Below are 17,542 nucleotides of genomic sequence, written 5' to 3'. Positions count from 1 at the left end.
AGAGCACACTCATGAACCTCATTTCTTACAATGGATTACTACCCGAGCTAAACCCCGCAAGAGAGCACACTCCATGAACCTCATTTCTTACAACGGATTACAGGTCAGGCTAAATCCTCAGTAATATAAACTCATAGAGTATTGTCGGGATTACCGCCAAAGCTAAATCCCTACAACGACAATTACTCTAATGAGCTTGGATCTGAATTACCACCCAAAGCAAATTCAGACCTAATTGGATTACCCGTCTGGCTAAATCCATTTTCCACATATTCTTCGGGAGGGCTATATCAAGATCACCCGTCCGGCTAGATCTTTTTCACACATATTCTTCGGGAGGGCTATTTCAGGATAGGATCACCCGTCCGGGCTAGATCCTTTTACTGTCAATTCATTTTCAGAGATTCATCGAATTTTCCTTTCATTCAACCGGGATTTTTTTTCTTTTTATCAAATATATCAATGTTTCATCAATTTTCATACAATGAACATTCAAATTATATTCACATCAATAACAAACATTTCAAGCATTGAAGAATATAATTTAAGTTATACTGAACTTATCAAGCTAAATTGCGTAAATATCAAAATTCGTGGACATTTTGGTAATTTTTCATTTTCTCTAATTTCCACCCAAATCTTGATCTAAATTAATATTTCATTCAATTTATTAATTTAAATGATAAAACAATTCATTTCATGCAATTTGATCATTTTGACATTTTACAAAATTACCCTTAAAATTTTACTTTTATCAATTTAGTCCCCGAGCCTAAAACATGTAAATTAGATATTTTAAAATAAAATTATATTAGCTGAATATTCACATATATTATTTTTCCTCCTCCTCCACTCCATTCCACATCCTTGATATATATATTACCACTATTTACTTGTTTACTCATAACAAGCTGGTCACTTGAGTTATAGTCACTAAATTAATTATATCTTAAGATACAGAACTCAAAATTGAGATCCGTAAATTTTATCTGAAACTAGACTCACATATCTTCTTACCATAAAATTTTCATAATTTTTGGTTCAGCCAATAAGTACATTTTATTCTTTAAAGTCATCCATGTTCTGCTGTCTGACAGTTTTGACCCTTCTTCACTAAAAATTAATTATCTTCTTGTACAGGATTCGGATGATGTTCTCATTTGTTCCTTTTTAAAATATACTTATTAAGAATTATAATAATATAAATTATAACTCATAATAATTTTTTTACAATTTTTAATGATTTTCCAAAGTCAGAACAGGGGAACCCGAATTCATTCTGACTTTGTCTTACAAAATTTATTATATCTCATAATTTACAATTCTATTGATTACACCATTTCTTTTACGAGAAACTAGACTCAATAAGATTTAATTTCATTTTTTCATCCTCTAATTCAATTTCCATGATTTATGATGATTTTTCAAAGTTAATCTATTGTTTCATCCAAAACTGCTTTTAGTGCAAAATGTTGATTACAAATTTATAACACCCTTATTCCCTTTCTCTATAGTATTTCCCATCACTTTCTCTTATTTTCTTCACTAACATATCAAGAACATAGAACCTTATATAATAAAACCCTACATTAACATCAATTTCGTACTTTTTCAATTATATCAAACTCAAAAATATATTGAAATCTTGATGTTCTTACCTTGCTCTATTGATTTCAATCTTTAACTTGATTTTCTCTCTCCTCCAGCCTCTATTTCTTGAATCTAACTTGATATTCTAGCTCCCCATACTCTCCTTATCAATTTTCTCTCTTGGTGGCTATGAAAATTTCTTTGAATTCTAAGTGAAAATGGTGAATTTTTGGTGTGAGAACCAAATTGTAAAGAAAGCAAAACTTTCTTTCTTTCTTTCTCTCTTCTTCTCACGTTGATGCATGTAAAAATGGTGGGATGATGGCTTCCATCTTTCTTTCCACATATATATATATACACTAAATAAAATAATAAAATATCATTAAGAAAAAAATTTAAATCAAAATATAATAAACTGATATTTATTTATTTATTTATTTAATCTAAAATATCTCCAACATCATCATTATTTTCTAAATTTCTCTCTCTTCTAATTGACCATTTTGCCCTTTAGATCTTCTAAATTTCCATCATTAAGTCATCACTTAATTTGGTAAAATTACAATTTGGTCCATCATAATTCTTCATCTATTGTCCCAATTCATCCATTTTCCTTAGGTTCTAGATTATTCCACCCTTAAAATATTTACACTATTGATCCTTCAACTTTTCATATTTACATTTTAACCCCTCAAATTTTGAGTATTTACTATTGGGTAACAAAACTTTTGTCACTTTTACAATTTAATCCTTTTTACAATTTAATCCTTTCTTGAAATAATATGTCATAATATACTTCCCAATGTTGTCATAACTCAAAATTCTCTTTTTTGTCACTTTATTTCCTTACTATATCAAAAATAATATCTTACTATAAAAATTTTCGGGGTATTACAATTGATGTTTGCTTATAGTTTGGAAGAACTAGAGATGGAATCATTGGGTATGTTGATTCTGATTTTGTTGGAGACCTTAATAAAAGAATATCTCTCACCGGGTATGTGTTTACTATTGGAAGTTGCGCAATCAGTTGGAAAGCCACTTTGCAAACTACAGTTGCTTTGTCTACTATTGAAGCTAAGTACATGGCAATTACCGAGGCTTGTAAATAAGCTATTGGGTTAAAGGGCCTCTTTGATGAACTTAGTAAAGACCTTCAGATCAGTATAGTGCTTTGTGATAGTCAGAGTGTCATATTCTTTACGAAAGATCAAATGTTTCATGAGAGAATAAAGCACATTAATGTTCGATATCATTTTCTGCGTGATATTATTGCTCGTGGTGATATTGTTGTGAGTAAAGTTAGTACTCATGATAATCTTGTAGATATGATGACTAAGTCACTTCCTATAACCAAGTTCGAGTATTGCTTAAACTTGGTTGGTGTTTATTGTTGAAGAATATCTTTAAGGGGTTTTGTGAAAGAGGTGGAGAACTTGTTCGTTGAGAGTTTGTGGTGAAGAACTTGTTCGTTGAGAATTTGTGTCAATGTGGAGATTGTTAGAGTTGTATGACCCAAATTCTAAGAGATTACTTGCAAGTCAAGTTAAACAAAATATATTTTCTTTCTAGAAGATTTAATATTTATTAGTATAATATATTTAGTATTTATTAGCATAATATATTTGACATTGATTAGAATTAGGTTTTTTCAACCTATGAATAGATGTAGTCGAAACTCTTTTTGTATCATTCGAATTCAACATTAGTGAAATTTCTTCTCATCTGCCCATAGTTTTTTCTTGAAAGGGTTTCCACGTAAAATCTGTGTGTTTATATTTTTTCTTTGCGATCTTTCTATATTGCCATTATCGATGTTCAATTTTTAACACTTGTTAAAGAAATAAAATAAAGTGGAAAAACAAGGATCTGGGTACGGACCATGATGCACAAGTAGAATCCGTATAGAACTACACTTATTCTATTTGACATTGATTAGAATAAGGTTTTTCAACCTTTAAATAGACATAGTCAAACTCCTGTTGTATCATTCGTTTTTTAATATTAGTGAATTTCTTCTCCTTTGCCTGTGATTTTTTCCCGATAGAGTTTTCGCGTAAAATCTGTGTGTTCTTATTTTTGCGATCATTTTACTTCCATTATTGACGTTAGTTTTAACAAGATAAATTATTATTAAAAATATCAATTTACTTTTTAGTCTTTTTAAGTAAATAAGAAAAAATCAAATCTATGATTTGCTTTCTTATCTCTTTCATTTGAAATCCCGCAAGTTTATTTTGCAATCCATCATTTTGTAATAAGATATTATATTAAAGAATAATCGATATTTTTACTTTATCAAAGCAATTGATGATTTTAAAAAGTAAAATATATCTATTAGAGCAAATTTAATAATTAATTTTTTGCATCTTTTAAACCTATTAAAAAGTAACTATTAACCAAAATTTTTAAAACTGTTCCATACTCAAGACAAGATTTCAACTATCAATTACTGATTTTTTTTATTCAATAGGTGGTAATGATTTGGATATCGCCACGTTTCTATATTAGTATCCGTTAGTGATTTAGACTTCCGTATTAACTCCCAAAATTGTCTACAACAACAGTTGGCGTTTTTAACAAGAAGAAAAGCACATATCTGATTGGTTGGCTGCAATTACTAAGAGACGTGTTTGTCGGTTATATCACCACTTCGTAACTGTCATGTTACATTAGTGAAAAAAAAAATTAAAAAGTTTATAAATTTGTCCCAATGCTGACACTGCGTTATGCAGGGCGTTTCACTTTCACTCACTCTCACTCTATTTCTCTCTAGTAATTGCTGGTAAGTTCTTCCATCCAAATTAGGGTTTTTAATTTGGGTTTAGGATTTAGTTTTTTTTGGTTTTGATCTATATTTGCAATAAGTTTTAGGTTTGATCTTTACTTTAAAATTGAAAAATGAAATGAAAATGATAATTTTTATTATGTAATTTCTATTCATTTGGTTGACTTTACAAATGATTACACAGCAATCGGATTTGTTGAAAGATGGCTGAGGGTTCAGCTGCAGTTCCCAGCACTGAGTTGTTGGAATGGCCGAAGAAAGATAAGCGTCGGTTCCTTCACGCCGTGTACCGTGTTGGCGATCTTGATCGTACCATCAAGTAACATTTGCTTTTTTAATTCTAGAACTATGATGTTCTTAAATTTTCACTTTCTTTTTTTAGTTTTAATGCTACAAATTTGTATTTAGGTTCTACACTGAGTGTTTTGGGATGAAATTGTTGAGGAAAAGAGATATTCCTGAAGAGAAATACTCCAATGCCTTTCTTGGGTTTGGCCCAGAGGAGTCTCATTTCGTTGTTGAGTTAACATACAGTACGTTTATGTTATCCTTGTACTTTTATAGCGAAATATTTTCTGCAAATGGCTTTTGTTATATCTGTAATGCTTGGAGCTTGCAAATTTTTCTTTTTGTCAAACAGTTAAAATATCGATTCCTTTTATTCAATGTATGTTATAGATATCTGCTACATCTATTGTGGCATACTTCGCCACTGTTAATCTAAAGTGTAAACTTCTTTGATCTCTGAGTTAAAAGCTTTTATTCTTCTCTACAGATTATGGAGTAACATCGTATGATATTGGAACTGGTTTTGGGCATTTTGCAATTGCAACACCTGATGTAAGTTTCAAACATTTGGATACTCAAACAAAAGATTCATTGAGAATGCTGATTTTTTTTTTCCCATTTTTGTATTTTAGGTCTACAAAATGGTCGAGGACATCCGTGCAAAGGGTGGCAACATTACTAGAGAGCCTGGTCCAGTTAAAGGAGGATCTTCTGTTATTGCTTTCGTGAAGGATCCCGATGGTTATATTTTTGAGCTCATCCAAAGAGCTTCTACTCCTGAGCCGCTCTGTCAAGTAATGCTTCGTGTTGGGGATCTAGACCGTTCTGTTAAGTTCTATGAAAAGGTTGTGCAAAGTAAAATAACCTTTTTTCTTGACTTTTGTTTCTCTAACTAATATTATTGTTCAATTTGAACGCAAATTCATTGTGCCTAGACTTTGAGTGCATGAATCACTTAGATGAAAATTTTATTTATTGGAGAATAGTCAATTAGTCATAAACAGTCTTTGGATCTAATTGATTACTGGTGGTTAATGCTCCAAACTGTTTTTTTTTTTTTTGAGTTAGTAGTGGCCTTGCTTTTATCCGTCTATTTCTTTGCAGGCGTTGGGAATGAAGGTAGTAAAGAAGGTCGATAGGCCTGAATATAAGGTAAGTTCTGTCCTACTTGGCTTTTTCTATTTATATTATTAGCTTAGAAGGTTATGTAAAGCTTATATTCTAGCTGCAGGGGAAGCCTAACTCTGGTTTTTATTGCGTGTGCTTGACAGTACTCCATAGCCATGATGGGGTATGCAGAAGAACATGAGACTACTGTTCTTGAGTTGACTTACAATTATGGAGTGACTGAATATACCAAGGGAAATGCATATGCACAGGTCTGTTTTTAACTCTATACTTAGCTATATCCTTGCAAATAAAAGTCTCTGTTACTACTGATTCCACTGTCCTTTTTGGGTAACTATTTTCCTCATTCCAGGTTGCTATTAGCACTGATGATGTATACAAAAGCGGCGAGGTTGTGGAACATGTTATACAAGAGCTTGGGGGAAAGGTTACTCGTAAACCGGGGCCAATTCCTGGGATCAACACTAAAATTACCTCTTTCCTAGATCCTGATGGCTGGAAAACTGTAAGCTTTTAGTACTACTGGCAACTTCTCCGTCTGAACTATTTTCATGAGAATTTATAAAGAATAATAGATTATGATGGCTGAGTGATAGATTACAAGGTTGAATCATAAATAGGAATCAGGAGAGATAAGACGGCTGAGTGATAGATTATGAAAACATATGGTCACGGTGTATCCATGTCTCAACCAAACTAGATCGTGAATTAGAGCATAACATAAAATGTTTTGAGTGATTCGTGTTATAAGAAGCCTTTTATGTTGACAAAGTTTATAATATGGTTATGCTTTGCGTCTGCAGGTTCTGGTTGACAATGAGGACTTTCTGAAGGAACTCAAGTAGGCACTAAGAAAGAGTAATGCTACTATATGAATAAATCAGTATCTTGTTGTGTAAGCGAGCAGATATGTCTGTTAAATATGGTGTTTGTTATGCAACCTGAACCGTTTTCCGCTTGTATCTGTTGTGGATTCTAGTATGTTGCATAGCTATCAGCAGGTTATGCTTATGATTGATGATATTCACGATTTACATCCCTGTTTTTTAGATGAGGTCAATAAAAAGATGCACTTGGACCGTCATGCCTTGATAATGGTATAGTCCAAATCTATAAATTATACAGTTGCGATGATCCATTGGGGCATCTCTGCATGTCTTGTCTGATAAAGTTAAAATGAGTCTTGTGCAAAGGATAGGAAACTGTAATGGAATTAAAATAGGGTAAATTATACAACAGGCACTCAATGTTGATGCAACTGACAAAACAATTATTTTGCTTTCAATTTTGTCACTTAATTTTTGAAAAATAACAAATCAATCCTTTTAACTATTTTTATTTTTCGTTATAGACGGGAAAAAAAAAAGTGACAGACATGACATTTAATGGACTCCTTATTGTCACTAACTGCCAGCTTTGAGGGTTAGCATGAGGTTTAACAGTCCCATTTAAGAGTTTAGGGTTTAAGTAGTAGAAGAAGAAGAAAAAAAGGAGAAAGAATTAGAGAAAAGTTGGAGATGTTGATATGATTCCGGTGTGCTATTGTGAACCCAGCCAATTTAAAGATTTAAGGTGTCGGGCATTTAAGTTGGAAGTGCAGGTAATGACACTAAAAATCTGGTCCCTAACGACATAAATTGTTGGCAAAGGCCTGAAGACATGAGGTACAAGAAGCCTGTTTCAGTTTGTAACGAGACAACTTCTGATTTAGCAGGGGAAATTGTTGCAGCACTATCAGCAGCTTCAATAGTATTTAAATAAGAGAACGAAAATTCACAAAGATCGATTAAAAAAGCAGAGCAGATATATGAGATAACAGAAAAGAAGACCGGATTCACAGCCATAACTTACACCACCATTGATGCTTGTGGAGGTGAAGCAAGAAGGTTTGACGGATTATCCCGGTACCAAGATGAGTTGGTCAGGGCAACAACTTGGTTGTTCTTTGCTACAGGGAACCTTACTTTTCTCGACTATGCCACCACAAACTTTGCTGCAGCAACTGATGATGAAACAACGACTGACAAGGGATCTTCTATTGTGCTGAAGGTGAAGATGGCTAAACTCACAAGATTGAAATCCTAATATACTTTTGGCTAAACAGCACATTCTTTGAAACTCCTAATTTCTGAAGAAAACATTTAAGATTATGGAGCCTAGATAACTAAAAAATAATCATGAAAAAGCAGTAAAAACAGCATCAAATTCCAACTAAACACCATTAAAAAAGCCAAATGGAATAAAAACAGACCCCTCCCATCTTAGAAAAACAGTTGCATATGCAAATAAACATGAAAAACCAGTTCATTTTACCCAAATAGAAAGCTTCAAGATAAGCCCTGCTGCAGATCATATAAAAATTCAATTCATCATCACTGCAAGTTAGCAACTAAAATAATTGAATTAGTTCACTTTCCAAAAGACCTGAACATCAATTTTGACCAGAATAAAATGATAACAGTTAAGGCCATGCATCATTTCCAATGGGTCAGTTCATTCCATTTTCTCATATGGAGCATACTCTGGGTTACATTGCGATGAGGAAATAGCAGATTTAGTCCAGACAACATCAACTGCTTCTCTTCTATTAATCATTGTGGCCCTAAACTTAACCATTAATATCTTTTGTTGAATTACTGTTGGTGTAATTTACCCTTTAAAATAAAACTAAATATACTTTGTAAGTATCCAATCTTAATTTGCAAAGATTTAAAAGGACCTCAATAGGGATCAATTGTATAACTGTGATTTTGGATGAAATTTCACATGGCACAGCATCCTTTAGGAGGATGAAGAAACACCATGGGGGCTAAAAAGAATGGAAAGAAAGAGAGTGGATCATGTCGAAGAAGCTTTTGAACTAATAAAGTAAAGCTTTCAACATATTCCAGGAAACTCTTCATCCATCTTCAGCAGGACTTGTATGTACATTGCCTGTGGGGGTTGAGCCGTCACCATCTTGCTGGTTTGGCAGAAAAATAAATATATTGACAAAATGTACTCTCCCTTGGAGGGCAGGGGGTAATCCATCTATAGAACTTCATCCATTGGATAGCAACCGAGGACTCGGAGAAATCTGGCATATTCCTGCCAAACAAAACAATTCATCTTCAGATTCACAGTCTGAGTGTGAATTAAGAGAAATGAGAATGGCAATAAAAATGACCGTGTACGTTCATAGTCTATTAAGAACCTATGTTTCCATTTTTTCTTAACCATATGGCAAGGAATTATAAGGCGGAGATAGTTGACACACCAATGAGATCTCGATATGCTAATAAGAAGCAAACACGAATAATCTTTGAAACATTGTGGTTGATTACAAAGTGGAATTACGTTGTTATTACATACAAGAATTATTCGACACATGCCATTTTGAACAGTTTACTTAAGCTGACATCAAGTTCCTATAAAATGAGAACAGAGATGGATCCAAACAAGATAAAGATGTGAAAATAGAAACTTCAACATGTATGATCCACGTAATGTAACTCTTGACCTTGGCACAAAAACATGGATTCCAAGTGCTTCTGGTAGGAAAATATGACCATTACATGTTACAGATGTAATAAAAGAGTGTGAGACAACTGACCTGTAAATGTTCCAAAGCATTTTGAGCACGCTGTTCTGCCATAGAAGCTTCAAAGTCGATGTAAAAAAGATAGTCGAAGTACCTGGCACCACACATCAACCAGATCCATAGTTTTAATTTAACTACTTTTTTGTTTGTTATGATAATCTCCATGTCAAATGTATTATTATGCACTGATTTTTCATTTCAAGGTAGTGCTGTTAACATCTTTCTTTTGATCTTGTTTAACCATTCATATTTATTAGGCTGCGACACCTCGGAAAATAGTGGAATATTACCCACTGCTCGTCAGATGTATATTAATTTACTAAGATCCAGTTTACAATGGTAGATATCAATGAATATAAAAACTTACTTGGCACTCCCTTTGTTAGAATCGTCGACCACCCTTAGAGGACGCCCTTTTTGTGGTCGAGACTCTATCTGAAAATTGATCCAAGAGGCAACATAACAATCAAAGTCTCCTCACATTACAATACAAGACAAAGATGAACACTTTGTTATAATTACCTTTGACAAATTAATACCCCTTAGGGAGAACACAGCCAAAGCTTTAAATAGCATGCCAGGACCTTCTTCTAGAGTAAAAACTATGCTGGTCTGCAAAGTGAAAGATTATCAACAAAAAGGAAACATTGATTCATCAAATAAAATAGAAGTGGCTAAGTTCAAGGAGTTATACCTTATAAAGCCTGTCAGTTCCAGGAATTATGGGTTCTCTTGTGAGTACCAAATACCTGGTAACATTATCATCCTCGTCCTGATGCATTATACCAAACCAAATTGGCTTTGTCAGAAAAATAAAATAAATAAGAGGAAATGCTATTTTACACAAGCCTCAAACATAGGAATCTATTCCAAGCCTATGATACCGAAACCAATTCATTGTTATGAAGCCAGCATTCGTCTTCTTCAATGAATCTATGTGACACTAAAGAGGGGCAACAAAAATGAAGGTTTGACCTGGACTTTTTCTGCAAGAATGTCAAGCCCATATAATGCAGCGGCTCTAGCACTTGCTATTGCACCCATATCCCTTCTTCCACTCGAAGCAACTATCTGTTCAAGTATCTTAGTATGTAGAACATCATGAAAAATAAAACAAGAAATGACAAATTAGTATGAGGTCGTCTTCAAATGTACCTTAGCTGCACCAGCAGAATCATCAGCACTGACTCTAACAATGCCCATTTTGGCAAGTGCCATCTCACATTGAGCAAGTGCCTGAAAAAGAGCAACACTAAGACTTCAAGAATCTGAATCCCCAACTTCAACATGAAGTTTGCATATTTGATAAAGTAAATTCCTAAGTGATCTAATACATTTTTTTCCAGTATATCCTGAAAGATAAGGTAACTTCCAGAACAAACAAAAAACTAAAACAATATTGGATTATGAACATAATTAACCTGGGGATGGCTTAAAACACGTTTCACTTCCTGCTTTTCAACACCAGGCAATGCCAAGAGGCAATGGTTAACAACCAACAGTACCTCCCTCACGATGTGTAGCCTATGCCGGAGGAGTAAATCATAATTACGGTGTAGACTACCACCGACAGAATTCTCAATGGGGAGAACTGCCTTATCCACCAACCAAAGTTCAACTGCCTGTTAAAAGAACAAAACAATATAACCGAGAAAATTTCAGCATAGGTTCATGCAGTAAAAAAATACCACTAAAGTACTTATCATCCGAACATTGAATGCTGCTTCAAATTGGTCACATGGCACAGTCTCACAATTAGGGTATGCTTTAAGGGCAGCATCCTCGCCATATGCACCTGAGATTCCCTAAAATAAGTAATAGCTGACATAAGTATAGCAAGAAACACGTTGGACATTCCATCAAAGAATAAATAAGTTTCAGACCTGAAAAGCAACCCGCACGTTTGAACCATCATCAGGAAATGGAGATAGATCGGTTTTGGACAGCGGTTCTACAAAACAGTTACATATTCAATCTTAGAAATTGCATTGACCAAAACCCTGTAACGGTCCAAGTTATTAAAGATAAGACACAATACCTTATAAAAGAATAATACAAGAAAATTGGAAATAAATTTATAGAGCACGTCCACGATCAATGAAATCACTAGATCATTCAAGTACACGGTCCAACCTAATTAAATTACATCTGAAAGGAAAGATATTCATTGTATACAAGTATGAATTAATCCTGTCCTAGATCAGGTAACGGTTATACTCCTTTATCCGTACACATGCGGAGTGAGTACATTTGGGAGTCATTCAAACCTTGAACAACTCAAGTTCATCCACGTGAGAGTCCTATCCCATCCCATTGGCTTGACATTATGCATGATACTCAAAAGTTCCAAAAAAGAATATTCCTCCTACTCATAACTACACATGTTAGCAGAAGATGTTGTTCGTAAAAGTAAGCGATGCATGATTCAGTGCAAAATTTTTATGTCCGGCTTCAAACAAACATAACTAAAGATCATAAGCATCAAAAGCCATCAACAAAGTAAATCTCAACTGCCAAGCTAGGAATCTCATTTTGTATTTACTTTCTTGCTAAACCAACGGTTCCATGGGACCGAATAGTCCAAAACAGTTCCAAGCAGGAGACAATAGCAGCCATCTTCTATCTTTACATAGCTACATAACCTTGAAGCACATTCAAACAACTGACATTGAATATAATTGGCCTCATAAATGTAATTCTACATATCAAATGAAACATCATTAATCCTAACGAATGTTCCAACTGTCCTTTATTCAAACTCATTCAAAGTAGAACCTTTCATTTAGCTATAAACACTAGAACAACAAATGGACCCATCTACATTGCCCTTCAACATATTTTAGGATTCTTTTCAACCTCAATCAAAATATTTGCATCAAAAATTAAAAATGAAATGAACATTATTTCCATCTATAATTTCATTAATGCTAATTTATAGAACAAAGCATAGCTTCCATCACATCTAAAATTCATTCAACAACTCAATAAAATTATAGGAAGAGAATTATAAAAAAAAAAATTAAAACCCAATATTAGTTGAAAGTACTAGAACCGAGTTAGATTACTAGGAAGAAGATTCAAGTCCTTGTGAAACCCCCTTGAGATTGTGTTCCCATCGTTATCAATCTTCCCAGTGGGAGATGTCTTGGCCCCAGGCTTCTCGTCTTCAACAAGACAAATAGCACTTTGTGCTGAAGCACCCAAAGCACAGCATTCCAATCTAATAGTCCTCAAATCCAACACAATCCTACCTCGGCTATACCCCAAAGCTGGTATCTCAAGAAGAGACTGAGGCTTTTGAGAACAAAAGAAGATCGGAACACACTTCAAAGCCATCAAAAAATACAAGAAATCTCAAAAACCAAATAACACAATGCCAATGTCCTGCTATTTTTCTATCAAAAGAACAAGAAAAGGCCAAAACTTCAACCTCTCAATGAGTGAAAAAAAGAATCAAGTTTGGTGGTGCGGTGTTGTTGGTGAAACAGAGTGAGAGGCAACTTGAAAGGAGAATGCAGGTTAAGTATGAATGGACCCCATAACACAAAACTACTCAAAAAAGAAAAGCCCAAACTATTTTTTTCTCCCCTTCTTTTCAACTGAGAAATCAAACAAATGTTACTGGTAATTCAAAGAACTTGGGTAGACTAGAAAAAGAAGAGGGTAGTTGGGAAAGGAAAGTTGGCTACACGTTTCCTTAGATTAGAGGGTGTTTGACGTCAAAGAAGGAAAGGAAAAAAAACAAAGGTGAAGCCAAGCAATCCAATGAGAATCCAATCTTCAAGAGTGAAACCTGGGTCCTGGGAACAACTATATCACCACCAAACCTTCCATATATGATATTAAATAGAGGAGAATAGGAAGAGTATAATCAGGGAATGGTTTTGGAAACCTGGAAATGGCCTTCCAAATTTCACAATAATGGCTGAGCTGGCTTAAACCATAACATTAAATTGTATTGGGGAAGAAAATAAATATTAGATAGTATATTCTTCCAAATGTTTTCTGTAGCGTTATCAAAATCCAGTTCAGGCGTTACTAAAGTTATTTAAATAAAATATCTCAATTTTGGACTTTTTTTAAGAAATCTTATCCCTTGTACTTTTTATTCATATAAAATTGTACCCTATTTTCACTTTTAAATAAAAGATAAGGAACTCAAATTCATATTCTTTTATTTCGATAAATTTTAGTATTTTTAGGTGAATTGTCAAATTGAACCGGAACTCTCAATTTTCTATTTAAAATATTTATCGATCTAAAAAAAGTTTTTGTATTATAAGTTAATTTATATTTTGTTCTTTTATTCAAAAGTAAATAAATTAGAGCAAATTGGTTCATTTTTTAAATATCTATCTATTTTATTATTAAAATTAGTTTATATATGTCAACATGAGGTACATGTGGCACACCATGTATAATTGTTTAGTTATTTCATTAGTCAAGTTAGTTTTTAATAGTAAAAATGTATGTTCTTTAATAGAAATGATCAGTTTGCTTTTTTATTTAACTACAAGAACTAATTTAGATTAGGTTTGATCATGGATTGGGCCATTTGCCTAGACCTGAAAACCCGCTCGAAAAAGTGGGAGAGTTTGGACAAAAATATAGATCCGAAAAATGAACTTGGACAAAAAATAACACCCGTTTTCGAAATGGGTTGGGCCTCAGGTAAAATTTTTTTGCCTGGACTTGATCCAGCCCGGATCTGTTTTTAAAAAAATTTCTATTGCTGTTTGTTGTCATTTTGCTTTGTTTTGCTACTATTTTGTTATTATTATTTGGAAATTGTATAACTATTATTTTATTATTAATTTTGTTACTATTTTAAAGGCATTTGCTTGCTAAGTTGTAACTATCTTAGTATTATTTAAGTATAAAGATTTTTTTAATGTATTTTCAATTTATTGGGAAATATTTATTTTAATGTTTTTAGTATATTTGATGTATTGTATTTTTTAAATTTATTTTTATATAAAAATAATATAAAAAATTTCAATATGGGCAGGCCAAGTAGGCTCGGGTTTAGTATTTTTTTATCTGGGTCAAGTTTGAGCAAAATTTTAGGTCTATTTTTTGAGTCAAACTTAGGTATAAAATTTGACATCGGCCTAGCCCATGATCAAATCTAATTTAAATTTACTCATTTTTTTAATAAGATACAATTTAATTCTTGATATAGGAACTTTTATGATACTTTTATCCAATTTTTTAATATATCTTATTTATTAATTAAAATCAATAATATAGTACATAATCAAGTTGTGAATGTCGTACAACAAAGGATTATCTGTATTTAGTAAGGTGATGGAGCATACACAATTACTAGATTGGCACCTAAAACAAAAAGCTACAAACTCAAAACGAGGCACTAGGGCCTTTACAGCAGACACATCCATTTCAATTCTTCTAAGCTTTGTAACATTGTTGGCTGAGTGAGTCACTTTCAATTTAACATTCTGATGACTAGACTTGATTACCACCAGGTTGGGTCGATTTTTAGATTTGAGTTCCATTTAGCTTCAAAAATCTAAAATTCCAACTTTAATAACACTAATATATTTCTAATTTAGCAAGTAAATGGATTTAAAATGGTAGCAAATTAACAATAAAATAAGACTTATGTAATGTCCAAACAATAACAATAAAATAGTAGTAATATAATAGCAAAACAACAACAACAAAGTTTAAGCTTATCCATGTCGGGGACCAAAAAGTCCTACCGAGACTCGACCCGTTTAGAAAACGAACATTATTGTTTTTCCCAGCCTAATTTTTTGACCTATATATATTTTTGTTCAAACCCTTTCATTTTTTAAGTAGATTTTCGAGCCTGGACGAATGACCCAACCCATGATTAGATCTACTGATAACCCATGGGTCGGGTTTTAAATTCATGGTTTAATAATTTTAAAAATCTTTTTTGTATTTCAGTTTCGTCATTTTTTCTTATTCTTTTCATTTTTACTTTTCATTAAGCTTTTCGATATCTGTTTTCTATCTCCAGGTTGATATACACTTTGTAATTTTCATTTTTTTTTCAGCTTTATTTTAAAAGTATTTGACATAACATATTATTAGAATTAAATTAAATTATTTTTAACCAAATAAGTAAAAATTAATTTGATAACCTTTAAAATATTTTCAAGTGTTACAAATTTAAGCCCTAGAAAAAATGGATGAACGCTCTACTGAAGAACAAGATCACTTGGAACGTAGCACCAAGAAGATTAAGGCAATAGATCTTTTTTCTACACCGCCGTCTCGATCTTATAAGGATTCTCTATTGAAGCCACTGGTATCTAGTGATTTATTCTAAGGAGTCATCTCAGTGGAAGAGGATGATGATGACTCGAATTTAGATATGGAGGAGCTCTCTGATGAGTTTACAAGTATTCCAACGGTGGAAGTGGATAGAGAGTGGAAACGGAATCTACGAAAACCGTGGAGAAACGCTCTAATCATTAAGTTGTTAGGGAAGTCGATCTCATACAGTGCCCTTACATAACGATTAACAACTATGTGGAATCTAGATGAGGAGTTTGATTGCATTGATTTGGGACATGATTTTTATGTTGTTAAATTCTTGAGCGCAGAGGATCTCTTGACGGTGATAACGGCGGGTTCTTGGAAGATTATGGATCATTATCTTACAATACAAAAATGGAAGCCGAACTTTCACCCGACTATGGGAACGATTGCATCCATAGCAGTGTGGATTCAATTGCTTGGTTTACCTTTGGAATATTTCAATGAAGAAGTACTAGTTAAAGTCGGGAAGCTTGTTGGTAGACCCATCAAATTGGATTCTAATACAGTTTATACTACGAGGGGGAAGTTTGCAAGAATCTATATTGAAATTGATCTGTCCAAGCCTTTGATTCCATCAATTAGAATTGGTAATTTCGTTCAAAATATTGAATATGAAGGGCTTCATAATATTTGTTTTTCTTGTGGCTGTTTTGGACATCGCACAGAGGCTTGTGTCTTGAAAAAAATGGTGACTGACCTTGAAGAGTTGTCGGAGGCGGTACAAACGAAAAATACAAAGGCAACAAGTGAAAAGACGGACAAGGCGACAAAATGAGGTAATTTTGGCCCGTGGATGCTTGTACAACGCTCACAAAGGAAACCAATAATTTTGGGAAATAAATCTCATAATCCACGTTGAGAGATGGGGCAAGAAAACATGTTTACTATTTTTAATAATTTAAATAAGGAAGGATTGGAGAATAATACGTTGGAAATGGCAGAAGTTGAAATCAATAATGATAGGCCCAAAGATTTAGGGAGATTTAATAGCACACAAGTGAGGCATTTGGTAGGTAAAGAACGACAACATCAAGTTTTCCATGCTAGCTACCACGTCTGCATGGCATGGAAAGGAAAAAAAAGTTGTAAACACTAGTAAGGAAGACCGTAAAAGGAATCTAAGCATCTTGCGATAGCCAACTTTCCCAAGTCATCATTTAAGGACGAAACTAAGGTCCGAAGAGACTCCAATGGAAGTAGATGTTGGTCAGGCTTTGGTTTTACAGTCAACTACCTTAGGAGTGTCGACAGAGATAGTGGTTGAACATATAGGTGATTCGCCAAACATGTCAATGACAGAAGTTAAATAGGCAGAAAGACAAGATGTTGAGTTAGCTTTGTTAGCACAGCAAGAGGGGCCCGTTCTACGGATGAATGATTCCTTCTTTTGTACCAAAAAAAATTATTTAGTGCCTTGAATTATTACAAGTATTTTTAATGTTACTACAGTAAAACAGGTTTTTAGCGGCGTTTTATGGCCCTATAAGTGCCGTTAAAATAATTTAAGGCATTTTGATAAGCGCCGCAAAAAATGTCTTTATAAATAACACCGCTAAATTTTGTAGCGTTTATGTAGAAAAACGCCGTTATAGAACATGACTTTTAGTTGCATTTCTCATACGCCTCCCTTAGCCTTTTCTTTGTTTGCGTGTTGGGTGGTTGATTCATCTTCCCATAACTGAAATTGATATCTTTTAACATGAACAAGATTTCAGATCCAATGGTTTGCTAAGGAGCTTCTCTGAACTCTTCAGTACCATCAAATAGAGTCCTCTGAAATCTAAATCTATGATTTTCATCTAACCACCGATGATGCCCCATATAAGAGAACTTCTTCCCATTATATAACCACTTCG

The 17,542-nt window shown here is 33.5% G+C and overlaps 4 protein-coding genes across 4 annotated transcripts; 3 read left to right on the top strand and 1 right to left on the bottom strand.

The window, feature by feature from the left end:
- The first annotated feature begins 4,208 nt into the window (after positions 1-4,208).
- LOC105773021 (lactoylglutathione lyase GLX1) lies at positions 4,209-6,889 on the top strand. Its single transcript, XM_012594590.2, has 9 exons — positions 4,209-4,375; positions 4,563-4,697; positions 4,787-4,911; positions 5,154-5,218; positions 5,299-5,511; positions 5,771-5,818; positions 5,938-6,045; positions 6,147-6,299; positions 6,598-6,889. The coding sequence occupies exons 2-9, from the start codon at positions 4,582-4,584 to the stop codon at positions 6,637-6,639; spliced, it is 870 nt and encodes a 289-aa protein (XP_012450044.1). The 5' UTR covers positions 4,209-4,375; positions 4,563-4,581; the 3' UTR covers positions 6,640-6,889.
- A 564-nt stretch (positions 6,890-7,453) lies between these two features.
- LOC128041755 (endoglucanase 25-like) lies at positions 7,454-7,879 on the top strand. The gene is made up of 2 exons (XM_052632067.1): positions 7,454-7,543; positions 7,598-7,879. The coding sequence occupies exons 1-2, from the start codon at positions 7,454-7,456 to the stop codon at positions 7,877-7,879; spliced, it is 372 nt and encodes a 123-aa protein (XP_052488027.1).
- Positions 7,880-8,347: 468 nt separating this feature from the next.
- LOC105773020 (arogenate dehydratase/prephenate dehydratase 1, chloroplastic) lies at positions 8,348-13,389 on the bottom strand. The gene is made up of 11 exons (XM_012594588.2): positions 12,440-13,389; positions 11,258-11,325; positions 11,087-11,179; positions 10,796-10,996; positions 10,530-10,610; positions 10,350-10,445; positions 10,069-10,146; positions 9,897-9,986; positions 9,742-9,809; positions 9,387-9,468; positions 8,348-8,881 (listed from the first exon to the last, which is right to left on the bottom strand). The coding sequence occupies exons 1-11, from the start codon at positions 12,708-12,710 to the stop codon at positions 8,825-8,827; spliced, it is 1,185 nt and encodes a 394-aa protein (XP_012450042.1). The 5' UTR covers positions 12,711-13,389; the 3' UTR covers positions 8,348-8,824.
- A 2,505-nt stretch (positions 13,390-15,894) lies between these two features.
- Positions 15,895-16,461, top strand: LOC105772058 (uncharacterized protein At4g02000). The gene has a single exon (XM_012593402.1). The coding sequence runs from the start codon at positions 15,895-15,897 to the stop codon at positions 16,459-16,461; it is 567 nt and encodes a 188-aa protein (XP_012448856.1).
- Positions 16,462-17,542: the final 1,081 nt, after the last annotated feature.

The sequence above is a fragment of the Gossypium raimondii genome, chromosome 6 (assembly GCF_025698545.1).
Source record: "Gossypium raimondii isolate GPD5lz chromosome 6, ASM2569854v1, whole genome shotgun sequence".
Lineage (NCBI taxonomy): Eukaryota > Viridiplantae > Streptophyta > Magnoliopsida > Malvales > Malvaceae > Gossypium > Gossypium raimondii.
Note: the sequence above shows the minus strand (reverse complement) of the source record. Positions and strands in the feature narration are given on the sequence as shown.

Coding starts and splice junctions, on each gene's coding strand:
- LOC105772058 (XM_012593402.1), top strand. CDS start 15,895: ATGTGGAATCTAGATGAGGAGTTTGATTGCATTGATTTGGGACATGAT.
- LOC105773021 (XM_012594590.2), top strand. CDS start 4,582: ATGGCTGAGGGTTCAGCTGCAGTTCCCAGCACTGAGTTGTTGGAATGG. Junction 4,912..5,153: donor CGTTGTTGAGTTAACATACA/GTACGTTTATGT, acceptor TCTTCTCTACAG/ATTATGGAGTAACATCGTAT. Junction 5,219..5,298: donor TTGCAATTGCAACACCTGAT/GTAAGTTTCAAA, acceptor TTTGTATTTTAG/GTCTACAAAATGGTCGAGGA.
- LOC105773020 (XM_012594588.2), bottom strand. CDS start 12,710: ATGGCTTTGAAGTGTGTTCCGATCTTCTTTTGTTCTCAAAAGCCTCAG. Junction 11,326..12,439: donor GGACTTGAATCTTCTTCCTA/GTAATCTAACTC, acceptor ACTGTTTTGTAG/AACCGCTGTCCAAAACCGAT. Junction 9,987..10,068: donor GAACTGACAGGCTTTATAAG/GTATAACTCCTT, acceptor TTCACTTTGCAG/ACCAGCATAGTTTTTACTCT.
- LOC128041755 (XM_052632067.1), top strand. CDS start 7,454: ATGAGGTACAAGAAGCCTGTTTCAGTTTGTAACGAGACAACTTCTGAT. Junction 7,544..7,597: donor CACTATCAGCAGCTTCAATA/GTATTTAAATAA, acceptor AAAGCAGAGCAG/ATATATGAGATAACAGAAAA.